Source organism: Sturnira hondurensis, unplaced genomic scaffold, assembly GCF_014824575.4.
Source record: "Sturnira hondurensis isolate 20B ecotype Veracruz unplaced genomic scaffold, ASM1482457v3 Scaffold0023357, whole genome shotgun sequence".
Lineage (NCBI taxonomy): Eukaryota > Metazoa > Chordata > Mammalia > Chiroptera > Phyllostomidae > Sturnira > Sturnira hondurensis.
Window position 1 is genome coordinate 2,607,944 of NW_028095988.1, and position 14,169 is coordinate 2,622,112.

Genomic DNA, 14,169 nt, shown 5'->3' on the forward strand with positions numbered 1-14,169 from the left:
ACTGAATAATAAATGAAATAAAATAGTGATTGGGAGTTACATTATTTGGACTTTAGCTTAAAGATAATTATGACTCAAGGCTCTAATGGGGAAACTTGCTTGCTAGTGTGCTAGGCAGTTTCAAGAAAGAAATTGGCGATATAATAGAAAGTCCTAATGTGGGAGGAAAGGATGCTGAGAGGAGAGGACACTTTTTTTGGGGGGGGCATATAACCGCTATAAATATAGTCATGTGGTAGTAATGAGAACAGTGTAAAGATTCTTTTTTTAAAAAAGATTTTATTTATTTATTTTTAGAGACAGGGGAAGGAAGGGAGAAAGAGATGGAGAGAAACATTGATGTGTGACAGAAACGTTGATTGTTGCCTCTCACATGTCCCTAACCAGAGACCTGGCCCACAAACCTAATCATGGACCCTGATCAAACCAGCAACCTTTTGGTTTGTGGGATGGTGTCCAATCCACTGAGTCATACCAGTCTGGGCAACAGTGTAAACATTCTTAAAACCAAAAATCAGTGGGAAATTATGTGAAATGGTTAGAACAATAAGCCAAACAAATGAACAGTAGATTTTAATCTAGATGAAGTGATAGGGAGCACAGTACGTGCATAGCTTAGTGGGATTTTGCAGTGATCAATGAGGAAAGAATAGAATTAATATTTTACTTTTGCCTTCAGTGACAAGGAGAATTATGTTTACACTGTGTGCAGTCGTTAAGAACGACTTGCAATAGAAGACAGAACAAGGTATGTAATCAGGCAATTATTTAAGTAAGTATATTTCCTAGCCTGTACATATTTTGTCCAATAATACTGAGAATATTATCAAATGAAATCACCAGTAGCAGTTGGCAGTTTTTCAAATATTGTGAGAAATGGGGGGTATTAGAGGAAGGGACATAAGGAAATAAATATATGCCTAGTGAACATAAATGATACAGGAATAGGGTATTTCCCATTTTGAGTATGTAATTGACACCTTTGAAATCAATTTTGTTTTCTCTAGAGCATATTGAAATATTGTTGAAATTTATTTTGCCTTTTTTGGATGGCCCTGGTGTAGTAAGGCGAACAAATGGTTTGTATGCAATTTGACCACAAGATGGTGCTCATAAAGAAGGGATTTGTATATACAGTGATTCAGAGTTTTTCTAGATAAATAATACCTCTATTATCAACCTTTTTCAGTTAAGTCTTATCTTAGTACAGTTATATGTCTTGGAATTTAATAGGCCAGATTATGAAGATAAAAGGGTAAGGAAAATGCCTATTATGCTGTATTTACAGTACATTAGTTTTGCAGTTATGTACTTTTTAAATTTTTTTGGTATTTTATAGTTTCAATATTGTTTTTCCTTTCATCCTTCAAACCTTTTAAATTTCTCTCTAAGATTACCTCACCCTTGCCTTTGTTAGTATACCTGAAGACTTCTGAATTTATTTTTGAGTTTGGAAAGGAGTACAAATAATTTAGGGCCCATACTGTATAAAATTTTTAACTGTCTTTTGCTTCCATTTAATGTTATAAAATAAAAGTTCTCGCAGTCATAAATTTTTCATGATCAAATTTTAGGTTGTATAATAATTCACTAAATGGGATGTACTTAGTTAACTTAAGTTTTCTCTTTGTTTAGAATTCTATAGATAATATTATGATTCTGATAAAAATTAGATTGGACAAAAAATGAATGTTAATGCTTTATATATCATATTAAAATGTTAACAGTAATTCTTTTTGATGATTTAGACATTGTGTATTACATTTTTTATTTTATTAAACAGACTTTCCAGGTTTTATAATGAACCTAAAATTTGTTTTAATGGAAGAGTTTATCTTCCAGCCCCGCTACATGAGTGGGGCTACTCTAAAGCAGAGATAAGTGAGGAATTGGTTGCCTTATGCCTCTTAATCAAATCATATGAATCCAGTCGTGATGTAGGTATATACTGTATTTTTGGACCATAAGACGCGCCTAGGTTTGAGAGGAGGAAAATAGCAAAAAAAAATTTGAAGCAAAAAATGTGATAAAATATTTAATAACATAAATAACATAATATTTCACCAATGTAAATGTAAACAGAACTCAGCAGCAGCATTAACAACCAGTATTCCTCCCAAATTTGGAAGGGGACAGTGCATCTCAGAGTCCCCAAAATACGGCTACATAGTTTTGTATGCATATATTGAATATGGGGCAGTGAATGAGATGAGCCTAGATTTTTATATCTCTTGTAAGGGGACATTTTTGTAGTTGCTTGCTTGTTGTCAGTGGATTTGAATAGGGAATCTAATGTATTGAGAAGTATTTCTTCTCCATAATCGGAATATATAGGATGGAGTGACCTGTCAACTTTATTTTTTATTTTTAAGTGTATGTTATTGATTATGCTATTACAGTTGTCCCAGTTTTTTTGCCCTTATATCCCCCTCCTCCCTGCATTGCCCCTCCTCCCTGCATTGCCCCTCCACCCTCCAGCATTCTGCACCCCTTAATTCATGTCCATGGGTTTGTAATATAAGTTCTTTGACTTCTCCATTTCCTATCCTATTCTTAACCTCCCCCTATTTTGTGCCTACCTATTACACTTTTATTCCCTGTAACTTTTCCCCCCATTCTCCCCCTGCCTCTCCCCACTGATAACCCTCCATGTGATCTCCTTTTCTTTGATTTTGTTCCTGTTGCAGTTGTTTGCTTAGTTTTGTTTTTTAGGGTCAGTTGTTGATAATTATGAGTTTGTTGTTATTTTACTGTCCATGTTTTTTATCTTTTTCTTAGATAAGTCCCTTTAACATTTCATACAATTAGGGCTTAGGAATCTATCAACTTTAGATTGTTCCCAAGCAAGAAATCTGGGGAATGAACAGTTTACTGTTCTATCTGTGCTGATATTATTTGCAGCTTGAGTAGGAAATTTGTGTTCAATATCCTCATCTACACTTATCTAGAATGACAGAATCTGCCTTCCCTGGTTTTCATCAGACAAGGATCAAGGCACATATTTTGAGACCAAACCAGTTGCTACTGCATTTGTATAAACCGTACTAATCAGTTCTTTATAATAATCTTTACTAATCTTTACTTTCTTTACTATAATGATCTGTAGTAAAACTTTACTTTTTTTCAAGAGGTTTTATTTTCTTTCCATCAGAGAGGATTCTTACTTCTCTGTCAACCCTTAGTGTTTTGCCATATTCCCCTACCTGCTAATGGATGGGACCAGTCTGTCTGGGGCCACAGAATTGCCAAGTACTGTCTGCACAGTCCTTGAGAAGAAGCATCAAACTTTCTGCTATAATCTCTGTCACAAATCTCTTACTCCAAAGAGTCCCACATGACTCTCTGCCTTTGCTGGGCATGTGTCTGAAATCACAGAGGCATCATTAGCTTCTTGCTGAATCAAGATTTGCAGTGGGCGTGGAGATTGTAGTTTGCCAATGCTACTTTCTTAAGTCGGCATTTAGTTGATGCCAGTAAGCACATACCACATAGTAAGCAAGGTTTTGTCACCTGTCTACATCTGAAAAAATATCCAGGGCTAAGACTGGGATTAAATGATGTATTTACATCAACTTAAAATTGAATTACTCAGTCATTAGTAAATTAACTAGTATTTTTATTTATGTATTTTTAAATGACCGTATGTTGTATTCTATACTAATGTAGTATTGTGTTAATAGGACAAACTTAGGAGTCTGGTTCTCAGACTTGAGTGTGCTTAAGAGTCACTTAGAGGACTTTTTAAAAATGAAAATTCCACCCTGGCTGGTGTGGCTCAGTGGATTGAGCCTAGGCCTGTGAACTAAAGAGTCTTGGGTTTGATTCCCAATCAGGGCACACACCTGGGTTGCAGGCCAGGTCCCCAGTGTAGGGTGTGTGAGAGGCAGCCACACACTGATGTTTCTCTCCTCTTTTTCCCTTCCCCTCTCTCTAAAAGTAAATAAATATTTTTTAAAAATAAAATAAAATGAAAATGAAAATTCCCTGATCCCTCTTGCTCCTGAAAATTCTGATGGGGAGAAGGAACCAGTCTGGTTTGTAACCTAGCACACTAGGTTATCCTGAGGTGGACTACAATGTTGAAAAACACAAACCCAGGTATTAGATCTCAGAAAATACCTATTTAGCAATCAAGCAATATTATTTTGTGAGCCAGAGTATTACTTATATAGTGTTGGATAAAGCATGTTCTATTGGTTGTTTAAAAATTTACCTTATTCTTTTGTATTTTTATGAATTCATAACTTTATGTTCTTAATGTTTATAGCATATGAGATGATGCTGATAATAACAGTTCTTTTTATTACAAAATTTACAGAAACCAAATAATTATTTTGCTAATCATCTGTTTCTGCTTCCACACCCAATTATAAAAAACAAATATATTATATAAAATGATCATGTTACCTTACAGATGGATTTCCTTTTATCATTAAATCCTTGGAGTTTAATATAGGGAGTATCTTTTAAAAGCTTGGAACCAGTGCTAATTAATGTGAACTCCTCCCTCATGTAGAAATCTATGTCAGTGACAAAGGTTTATTTAATAAAATTATTTTAAACAATCAGAACTGTTGGCAGAGAATCCTCTTGTGTTTTAAATTTCAGTTCATATTTACAATGTAAGCAGTAAAAAGACCATTGGATTTTACTACAGACTGTGATTGAAACGGATAATCCAGGGTTTCTCCACGCAGTACGTTAAATCAGGCAGCTCCAAAGGGTCTTGGTAGTTCAGTGTTTATAACATCCTTCTTTACCTGCTAATCGACCTCACTTCCTGAATTTCAGTCCATCTAGTTATGAGCTAACAAAAGAGCAGCTTTTGGTTCCTGCAGATGCTGGTGAAAAAATAATCATGAGAAAGAAATTCACCTTATGCCACCTTTCTTGTCTGCAAATATAAACTCAGCCATCATGCAGTTAACAGGTACAGAGGAAAGAAGACACAAGCTCTTTTATGGGAAGAAATTACAGAGAAAATGAGCATCATTTCTCAAGATTTTTATTTTCTCTGATCTACAAGTGATGCTGCTCTAATTCTAGCTGCAGTTTTTACCGATCATTCACCATTCAGCAGCTGGTAGAGAAGTAAGAACTGCTTGGCAACCACCTGCAGGGCCGCAGAGATGAATTACATTTTCGGGAACAACACACTTCTGTACTCTCGTGCCAGTCGAGGAGGCAATGCTAGCTCTAGCCATGGCTCAGTAGGCCCAAAGCAGAAACACTGGGCCAAAAAGGGCTCATCAGATGAACTGCAGGCTGAGCCAGAACCTTCACGCTGGCAGCAGATAGTTGCATTTTTCACTCGAAGACACAGCTTTATTGATTGCATCTCGGTAGCCACCAGCTCCACCCAGGTAAAATACCACTTGTTGGAATTATTTTCAATATATTTTGGTTCATGTTTGTTTTGAAAAAATGTACTAGTATAGGTTTTTATTATTTAAAAATACAGTCTTATATATTGAAGCCTTGGATATGCAGAAATGTATATTTTCAGTCCATTTGTGTATGTCTTCAGCATGAAAGGGGGAAGAAAAAATATTTTCCCTTTTGATCTTATGTAATGCCAAACAAAACAGTCTCAGGTTCTGTTGAATAACTTCTCTAAAAATAAAGCTTTTGATATATAAATTAAAATTTAAATTGATATTGCTTGTCTCCTTATTTTTAGACTATTAAATGCTATAAGGTATAATGTCTGATAGCAGAAATTACATATTTAGCTTTTTGTATGTCATTATATATTGTTACAGTAATAAGGTAAAAGAAGATAAGTTGAAATATTTTTATTTTCTAATGTTTTGAGAATAGATTAAATTGAATATAGTGAATTGAAATTGTGAAATACTATTATTGTGTATCCTTATATCTTAAAATTATATTAAATTATGGTTTATTCAGGGAATTTAATGCATCCTTCCATTTCTATACATATATATTACTTAGGGTTAATTTGAAAGCAGTAAACTTGTATAATTACACAATTATAAGAATATTTTTTAAATAATGGTCAGTTTACAGTGAGCAATCACTTAAAAGTCGTCTTCCAAATTTAAAAAAATTTTTTTTGAGGAAATGAGTATTAAAAATAAGCAAAATATAAAATTAATAATAATTCAAGTGAAATACCTATTACTTGGTATTGAAAGAGGGTTGGGGTAATATATTTTTAAACATTTTTAACAGATATTCATTTAACTTTCATAAAAATGAAAGAAAAAATAGTCTAATTTAAAAACAAGGTAAAAATGCTTTTTTCCTTTGCAATCAATAATATTTAACAAAATACAAGGTTTGGCACAAATAATGCTCTTTTATTACAAAATCATAGGCATATTATTCTGTAATATAACAATATCATGCTCAAGCACACTATATGACATTTTAGGTGAAATTTCAAATTAAAACTCTAAATTATTACATCCATATTATTACCCTACCAACCACCCCCAAGCAGGCATTATTAATTCTGCTTGACCCTGTATGTACACATACCCTAGGTCTTTTAAAAAATAAATTTCTTTAAAACTTAAAAATATATATATATAGTTAGAAGCAGTATAATAAGCATAAACTGTCAAGAGCTTTTCTTTTGGTTACCAGAATTATCTTTCAGTAGTTTGATTTTTAAACACTGTCAAATATCTTAAGTAAGAAATTCTACTTACTCTTCTTTCATGGTTGAGAGAAATGGAGTTACTAGGGCTAGGGAGAGTCGTAAATTTCTTTTTATGTAGGCACTAGGGTTGTTTATAATGAAACTTATTCAGAGGCAACAACTTATTTAACTCTTAGATTAAATTACCCCCCAAATTTAACTTACTTGATTTTGACTGCAATTACATATATCAGAAAAGGGTTGCAGAGACTAAAGTTTGGCATTGTTATTCATTGAATATGAATAATAAATGGTATTTTTATTGTCAAAAAGAAAGGTATGTTAAAATTTTTTAACTTTATAATTTATAAAAATATAAGTTATGTTTTTATAATTTTATATTTATATAATACTGTATATGTATACAGACACATATACACTGCCATTGATAATGCAATTCATCTTATTAAGGGCATACAAATGAAAAGGCAACTATCAAAAGCTCAGAATTACATTATACTTAGGAGTTTGAAGTAAAAGGTTGCTTTTTTGTGTTGCACTAAAATAGACTTTTAATACATACTCTATTTGCAGTTGATTCTATAAAGTCATTAAAATTTTTTTCCCATTTGATTCAGATTATTTGTGTATACTGATAAATGACTTATTTTTATTTCAGATCTCTTTGCATTACTTTTTCATGATCTTTGTATTTCATCTTTAGAAGTATAGACGTTTGGTCAGAGATTTTGGCTTTCATTTCTTCTGCTCTGGAATACCAATATGTCATTTTTTATTATATATATTTTTCTAACTGAAAACTTGGATATTTTATATATAGAAGTCTTTTGTGCTGTGTCACTAGAATTCATTTTATTGAATAAGATATAATAGGACTAAGAAAGCATTAGACATAGTTGGATCTTAGTTGATGCCAGAATATATTTTTCTGTTTCATCTACTGACTAATGGCTGGAAGTTTTATTTTTAGCAGTAGAAAGATTTCTGTATAGTGAAAAAATAAAGTAGATTAATGAAATTTCTCAATGGAGCATGTACTATATACTTACGGATATAGTAGTATGATATTGATAGAGTTTTATTATGTGATTGATAAATAACAGTGATGACAATGACCAGGTCTCCCATTTATTTCACTCTTGTCAGAAATATTCTTTTTAAAGATTTGACAGCAAGATTAACTTTGAATCTAATTTCTTATAACTGCACTACATAATATATCCGGCAGTTTGGAGAGTTGTTATTAAATCAAGTTTTATTAATTTGAAAGTCATTACTCTGATTTAATACCCCCTCAGATATCCCCTATAAATAAAAATAAATTTTACTTTCTTTATAGGTTCATTTAAATGGCTTGTCTGAAGTATTCATTTTCATAACTGAGATTATATACCCAGTGCTACTGTAATATCTGGAACTTAGTAGGAAGTCATTAATGTTTTTTTAAATGATAAAAAAAGACAAGTAGTTATAAACTTGTAGAATAGGGCTTGTTATGTGGTTGGTGCTCAGTAAGTGTTTATGGAGTCAATTTCCATGTCAGTCACCTGGAACCTTTTAGATCATGCATGGCCTTCCAAAACATGGCACCTAATCTGAAACCACTTGGGTAATTATATTTATTGGATTTACTCTCTTCCCTCTAAGTGTCTTTACTTATTTATAGCAGTCCATCTCTTCCTCCACTTCTCTTTTATTCCCCTCCATTTTTCATTTTTTCTTCAAGCCATAAAAATTCCCCATGCACCTGACCTCTCCTTACCTTTTTGAGTCTCCACCCAATGATGATAACCATACACCTTATAAACTGTTTCTAATTTTTGTCATTTGGTTGTATACCAAAAGTTTACATTGTGGGTTTTTGTTCTTCTGTTTGTTTTTTTGTTGTTGTTGTTACATTAAGATGAATTTCTTGTGAATTATTTTACCTTGCTATAAATTTTTCTTTTGGAGGCTTCATACTACTTATGTTCTTAATTTGGAATAGTTACAGAAAAAGTAGCCTATTCACTATCAAGTCCTCTTTAGTTTCACATCACAGAATTCCTTCTGTTGTGTTTAGGATACTTGATGCCAGTCTGTCCTACCCTACTTAGCAAATTCAAGCTCTGTTCCAGTCTAGGACCACATTTTATATTGGGTTTTTTAAAATTTCAGTGCAGTACTTCTAGACTCTCCTACCTTATTAGCTCTTAGGTAAAAAGTTTTATCTACTTGGTGATATTGGTGTTTATTAATGAGAATAGCAGTTATAAACTTTGAACAACTGTGAAGTGGTAGGTGAATTTGAGGGTTTAGCAACTATTCCTATATTTTAGACTACTTGAAAATCCCCTAGCAATGGGTCACTGTAAATATTCAAATTAGGTTCACCCATTCCCCCAAAATTGATATGCCAAATAAAACTGAAAACAGCAAAGTTCTGTTCCTAAGAGTGAATAGAATAGACATGATGACTTATAATTGAAATAGAGCAGTTTTCTTTTTATTGAATTTATTGGGATGACATTGGCTAATAAAATTATAGGTTTCGGGTGTACAATTTTATAATATATCATCTGTATTGTGTGTTCACCACCTCAAGTCAAGTCTTTTTTCATCACCATTTATCCCCCCTGTACTCTCTTCTGCCTCCATCACCCCCTTTTCTTCTGGTAATCACCATACTGTTGTCTGTGTTTATGAGTTTGGTCATTTGTTTTTTGTTTTAGTTTGGATTTTTTGCTTAATACCTTCACCTTTTTTACCCAGCCGTGCAACTCCCCTGATACTTGTCAGTCTGCTCTCTAAAAGTTTAATGAGTGAATATTAGGCACATGAATTAGATAATCTTTTCAGAGGGGAGGAAAAGACCTGTTTTAAATTAAAGTACAAGAAAACTCTGTTCGGATATCCATATGGAATTGTATATAGACTAGTTCATATAAAAAGAATAATAGTGTTTTAAACAAATATATGCTGAATTATGAAGGATTTGATTTTTAGAGTTATGCTTTGGATATGTTGCCAAAAAAAAGATAAGAGTATCAACTTCATTGAGTTAATTGTATTACATCATTTAATATATTTACCACACTTAAAAAAGTGCCTGGCAGCTATTATTATATTTTTTATCTTGCTTAACTTGGATAATCTTTGACAAATTCAAATACAGATAATTAGGAATTACAGCACCTAGTGTAGTGTAGCTCATTCAAGCATTCAGTAAATAGAGTGGACTAAGTTAACAGTGAATGTAGGCTGTACACTTTAAGAATTATAGATCTTAGCACCCTTCAGTTGCAACATTTAAGGGAGGGGCCCCAAAGAGCACCTCCGATTATCCGTGAGACCATGAGTTCCCTGCCAACCCTCCCAACACTCCCTTTTGCAAGTTGCTAAATCAGTCACAGGTAGACAACTAAATTTAACTGACTTTCCACCATTTACCAAGCTCTCCCCCAAGCATACCATCAGGACCAATCTTATATTCCACATCCCTTTTAAACTTAATCACCACACCTGTCTTTCTTCTGGGAGTATAACCCTTGCAAAAAGTGAAACTCTTATCTGTTACATCCTATGCGTTATGTGACCAGCAAGTGGAGTTGTATTCCTTGCTTATTGTATTAATACTTATGGATAATTGTATGTCTCCTCTCTCTTATAAAATGAAGATAGCACCAGACAGTATTGTCTAATTCCTCTTCTTTTCTGGTCATCTGCGTTTCCACAAATCACTCCTCCTTACTCACTGATGGTTTGAACACCTGTTTTACTATCTTTTTTCTGCCCACTATTCTGGAATCATTCTTAGTGATTAAAGATATCCTTGTGTGATCTTACCCAAAATCTTACATATCAATTCTTTGATACCCTGAACTTCCAGGATCTTGTTTTTTCTTTCACTTGAATGACTTGCTTAAATGGTTATATTTAAGACCTCATTAGCATTGACTATACCAGTGACTTTCAACCTTTTTCATTTCATGGCATACGCACATTAATTGCTAAAATTCTACAGCACATAAAAAATGCTTTTTTTTGCTTATCTAACAAAAAATCAGTAGAATTTTTATTTATTCACACTGGATGACTATTGTTGTGTTGGCTGTTACCTTTTTTTTTTTTTTTGTGGGAGAGGGGAATAATCTAAGGAATAAGAGGTCAGGGTTCCTGACTAAATACTCAGGTATCGCATATTTTAAATTCTTGTGGTACACTGGTTGCAAATCACTGGACTATACCACTTATAAAATCTCAGTTCTAAGCATTTCATACTATCTGACTAGCGCTTCCTTTCTTTTCAGTTCATGTCCCCTAACTACAAAAATTTTTAAAGATACCCTTTGAAGATCTCCAGTTCAGCTTTTTATTCTCTATCATTTCTTTTGTGTTCTCCCTTCCCTTCTTGCCTTGCTCAGATTCCTCAGACTATAAATACTTTTTTTCATAATCTCAGACCTCTTTAACCCTTCTGTCAACTCATTAGTAAGATCAACCTTGGTTAATTGCAGCTCTGTTTTTCCTCCTACACACCAGGGAAGGAGCACTTTAAATTTCGACTACCTGTTTTCTGGCCTTCATTCTCAATTGTTGGGCCCTTAAAATAAATGATACATCTGTGTACCTGGTTGTATTCCATGTATTCCATTGTGTAAATGTCCCATAGTTGTTTATCTGCTGATCTACTGATAGACAATTGGGCTGCTTCCATATCATGACAATTGTAAATAATGCTGCACTGAACATAGGGGTGCTTATGTTCTTTCAAATTAGTGTTTTGGGTTCCTTCTAGTATATTTCCAGAAGTCAGGTCACTGGGTCATAAGGCAGATCCATTTTTAATTTTTGAGGTATCTACCTAGTGCTTTCAAGAGTGGCTGCAGCAGTCTGCATTCCCACCAACAGTGCAAAAGGGTTTCCCTTTCTCCACATCCTCGCCAGCATTTGTTATTTATTGATTCATTGATGATTGCTATTCTGACAGGTGTGATATGATATCTTGTTGTGGTTTTAATTTGTATTTCTGTCATAATTAGTACATTGAGCATCTTTTCATATGTCTGTTGGCTATCTGTATGTCCTGTTTGGAGAAGTGTCTATTCAGGTCCTTTGCCCATTTTTTAATTGGGATGTTTAGTTTTTTGGTGTTGAGTTTTGTAAATTCATCAGATGTATTGGCAAATATGTTCTCCCATTCTGTGAGTTGTCTTTGTATTTCGCCGATGTTTTGCTTTGCTGTGCAAAAACTTTTTAGTTTGATGTTATCCTGTTTGTTTATTTTTTCCTTTTGTGTCCCTTGCCTGGGAAGATAGAGCAGATAAAGTATTGATACAATAAACATCCAAGATTTTGCCGCCTATTTTTTTTTAGCCTTGGTTGTAGGTCCTTGGTTTTCATCACCTTGAATATTTCATGCCACTTGCCTTCTGTCCTAAAATGTTTCTGTTGAGAAATCAGATGACAGTCTAATTGGTGCTCCCATGTATATAACTGACTGCTTTTTTCTTGTGACTTTTATAATTCCCTGTCTTTAAGCCTTGTCATTTTAATTATGTGTCTCAGTGTAGACCTCTCTGGGACCGTCATTGCTTCCTGGACTTGTGTGTCTTTTCCTTCACCACATTAGTGAAATTTTTGGTCATTGTTTCTTTGAACAGTTTCTCAATCCCTTGCTTACTATCTTCTTTTTCTGGTATTTCCATGATGCAGATTTTGTTATGCTGCATGTTGTCCAAAAGGTTTAAGCTCCCCTCATTTTTAAAAATTCTTTTTCTATTTGCTGCTCTGCCTGGATGTTTTTTTCTGCCTTGTCTTCCAAATCAGTGATTTGATCCTCTGCTTCATCTAACCTACTGTTTATTCCTTCCATGTTACTTATTTCATATTACTGCATCCTTTATTTCTTAGAGAGTCTTTTTTTTAATGGTTTCTGTGTCTTTTTTCATGCTGGTGAGTATCCTTATAATCATTACTCTAACCTCTGTCTGACAAAAGGCTTGCCTCCTTTTCATCCAGCTCTTCTGGAGAATCTCTTCCGCTATTTTCTTAATGGCTCTAGAAACTCTTCTGCTGCCTCTTGGCCAGGAGAGGCTGCTTCTCCTTTTACCCTGACATTTTTAAAACCAAAATCAAACCATACTTTGTTGGCATTAAGTTCGCTGGCTTTAGCCCTGACAGGTGTGGCTCAGCTCAGTTGGTTGGGGTGTCATTCCATGAGGTAAATGGCTGCTAATTCCATTCCTGGACAGAGTACATGCCTAGGTTGCTAGTTCGGTCCCCACGTGGGACAAAAGAGGCAACCGATTGTGTTTTTCTCTCACATCAGTATTTCTCTCCCTTTCTTTCTCCTTTTCTTCTCCTCCTCTAAAAATAAATTAATAAAATCTTTTTAAAAAATTCTGCTTTACATCCTTAACCTTCCTTTTGCTTTAAGTTGTCATATAATGACTCCTTTTTTTCTTGTATCCTATTAATCTATAGGTATGCATTTCGATACAAGATGAAAAAAGTATTTTGCAAAAAAAAGCAAGCTTTTCATATCTGCTGGTATAACTGCAGCAACAGCTTCAAAAATGTTCTTTCTTTTCAATGGTCCTTGCGCTGGATTCATTTATCTTGAAATTGCTTGCAGTCATAGCTGCAGACTTCAGTTTTCGGTACATCTCAAGCACTTGAACATCTGGTAATGTCATGACTTTTCTCTATTCTTGGGAGCACTTCTCTTCCAGCATCACTAGTGACACATTGTATGGGTCCCCTGGTATATTATTCAAAGTTTACAGTATTGCACTTAAACATAGTGAAAAATACACAAGGACTTGTATATCACTTTTTACCACAATACATGTTTTTACAGAGATAACTGCTCATGTGGAAATGATTCACATGGTGTGAAGCAGCTACCCATAACACTTGAGCTCACCATAATAGCATCAGGCAGTGGCCATGAAATTATTACAGTAGTACAGTATTACAACAGTTAAGTTTATATAGTTATTTAATACTGCATATTTATTTACATTTATAAATCTTTATGTTTGCTTACCTTTCTCTCAACTATGCATGACACCAATGTAAGATCTGTAAGTGTTCATATAAGTTTAGATAAATTTTAACCTTATATACCAGACTTTTATATATTTTATGATAGTGAATGATGAAAGAGACTAGTATATATATGTATTTTATGCATTTCATGACATATCTAACTTTTTTGATATTTCTAGGCTATGTGGCTTGTCTGAGTTTTTTCTAATTATCACAAATCTCCAAACATTTTTCTAATGTATTGGAAAAAATCCACTTATAAGTGAACCCAAGCAGTCCAAACCTATGTTGTTAAAGGGCCACCTGTATTTAATTTGTTGCCTGATCTACAGCAGTAGACATCTAACTGGTTTCTCTGTATCTATTCTTTCCTCTGACCAGTCTGTTCTTCACCTGGCAGTCAGAGTCTTCCTTACAGAAAGTTCATGTAGGCACCTTGGTTTTAACCTTCCAATAGCTTTCAATCTGATATATATTAAAATCCTATTTACCATAACATGACGATCTAG

General features: G+C 33.8%; 1 protein-coding gene across 11 annotated transcripts in view; it reads left to right on the forward strand.

Annotated features, from left to right (window-relative positions):
• DLG1 (discs large MAGUK scaffold protein 1) overlaps positions 1 to 14,169 on the forward strand; it is a 309,015-nt gene that overhangs the window by 80,938 nt on the left and 213,908 nt on the right. The window contains exon 1 of one of the 11 annotated variants that reach the window (XM_037037517.1): positions 4,850 to 5,363. The exons of 9 other annotated variants lie outside the window; for them this stretch is intronic. In XM_037037517.1, coding sequence (XP_036893412.1) covers positions 5,130 to 5,363 — 234 coding nt within the window. In that variant the 5' untranslated portion in view covers positions 4,850 to 5,129. Of the gene's footprint in view, positions 1 to 4,849; positions 5,364 to 14,169 lie in introns of those variants that run through there. One more of the 11 variants, XM_037037518.1, reaches the window with a different exon arrangement.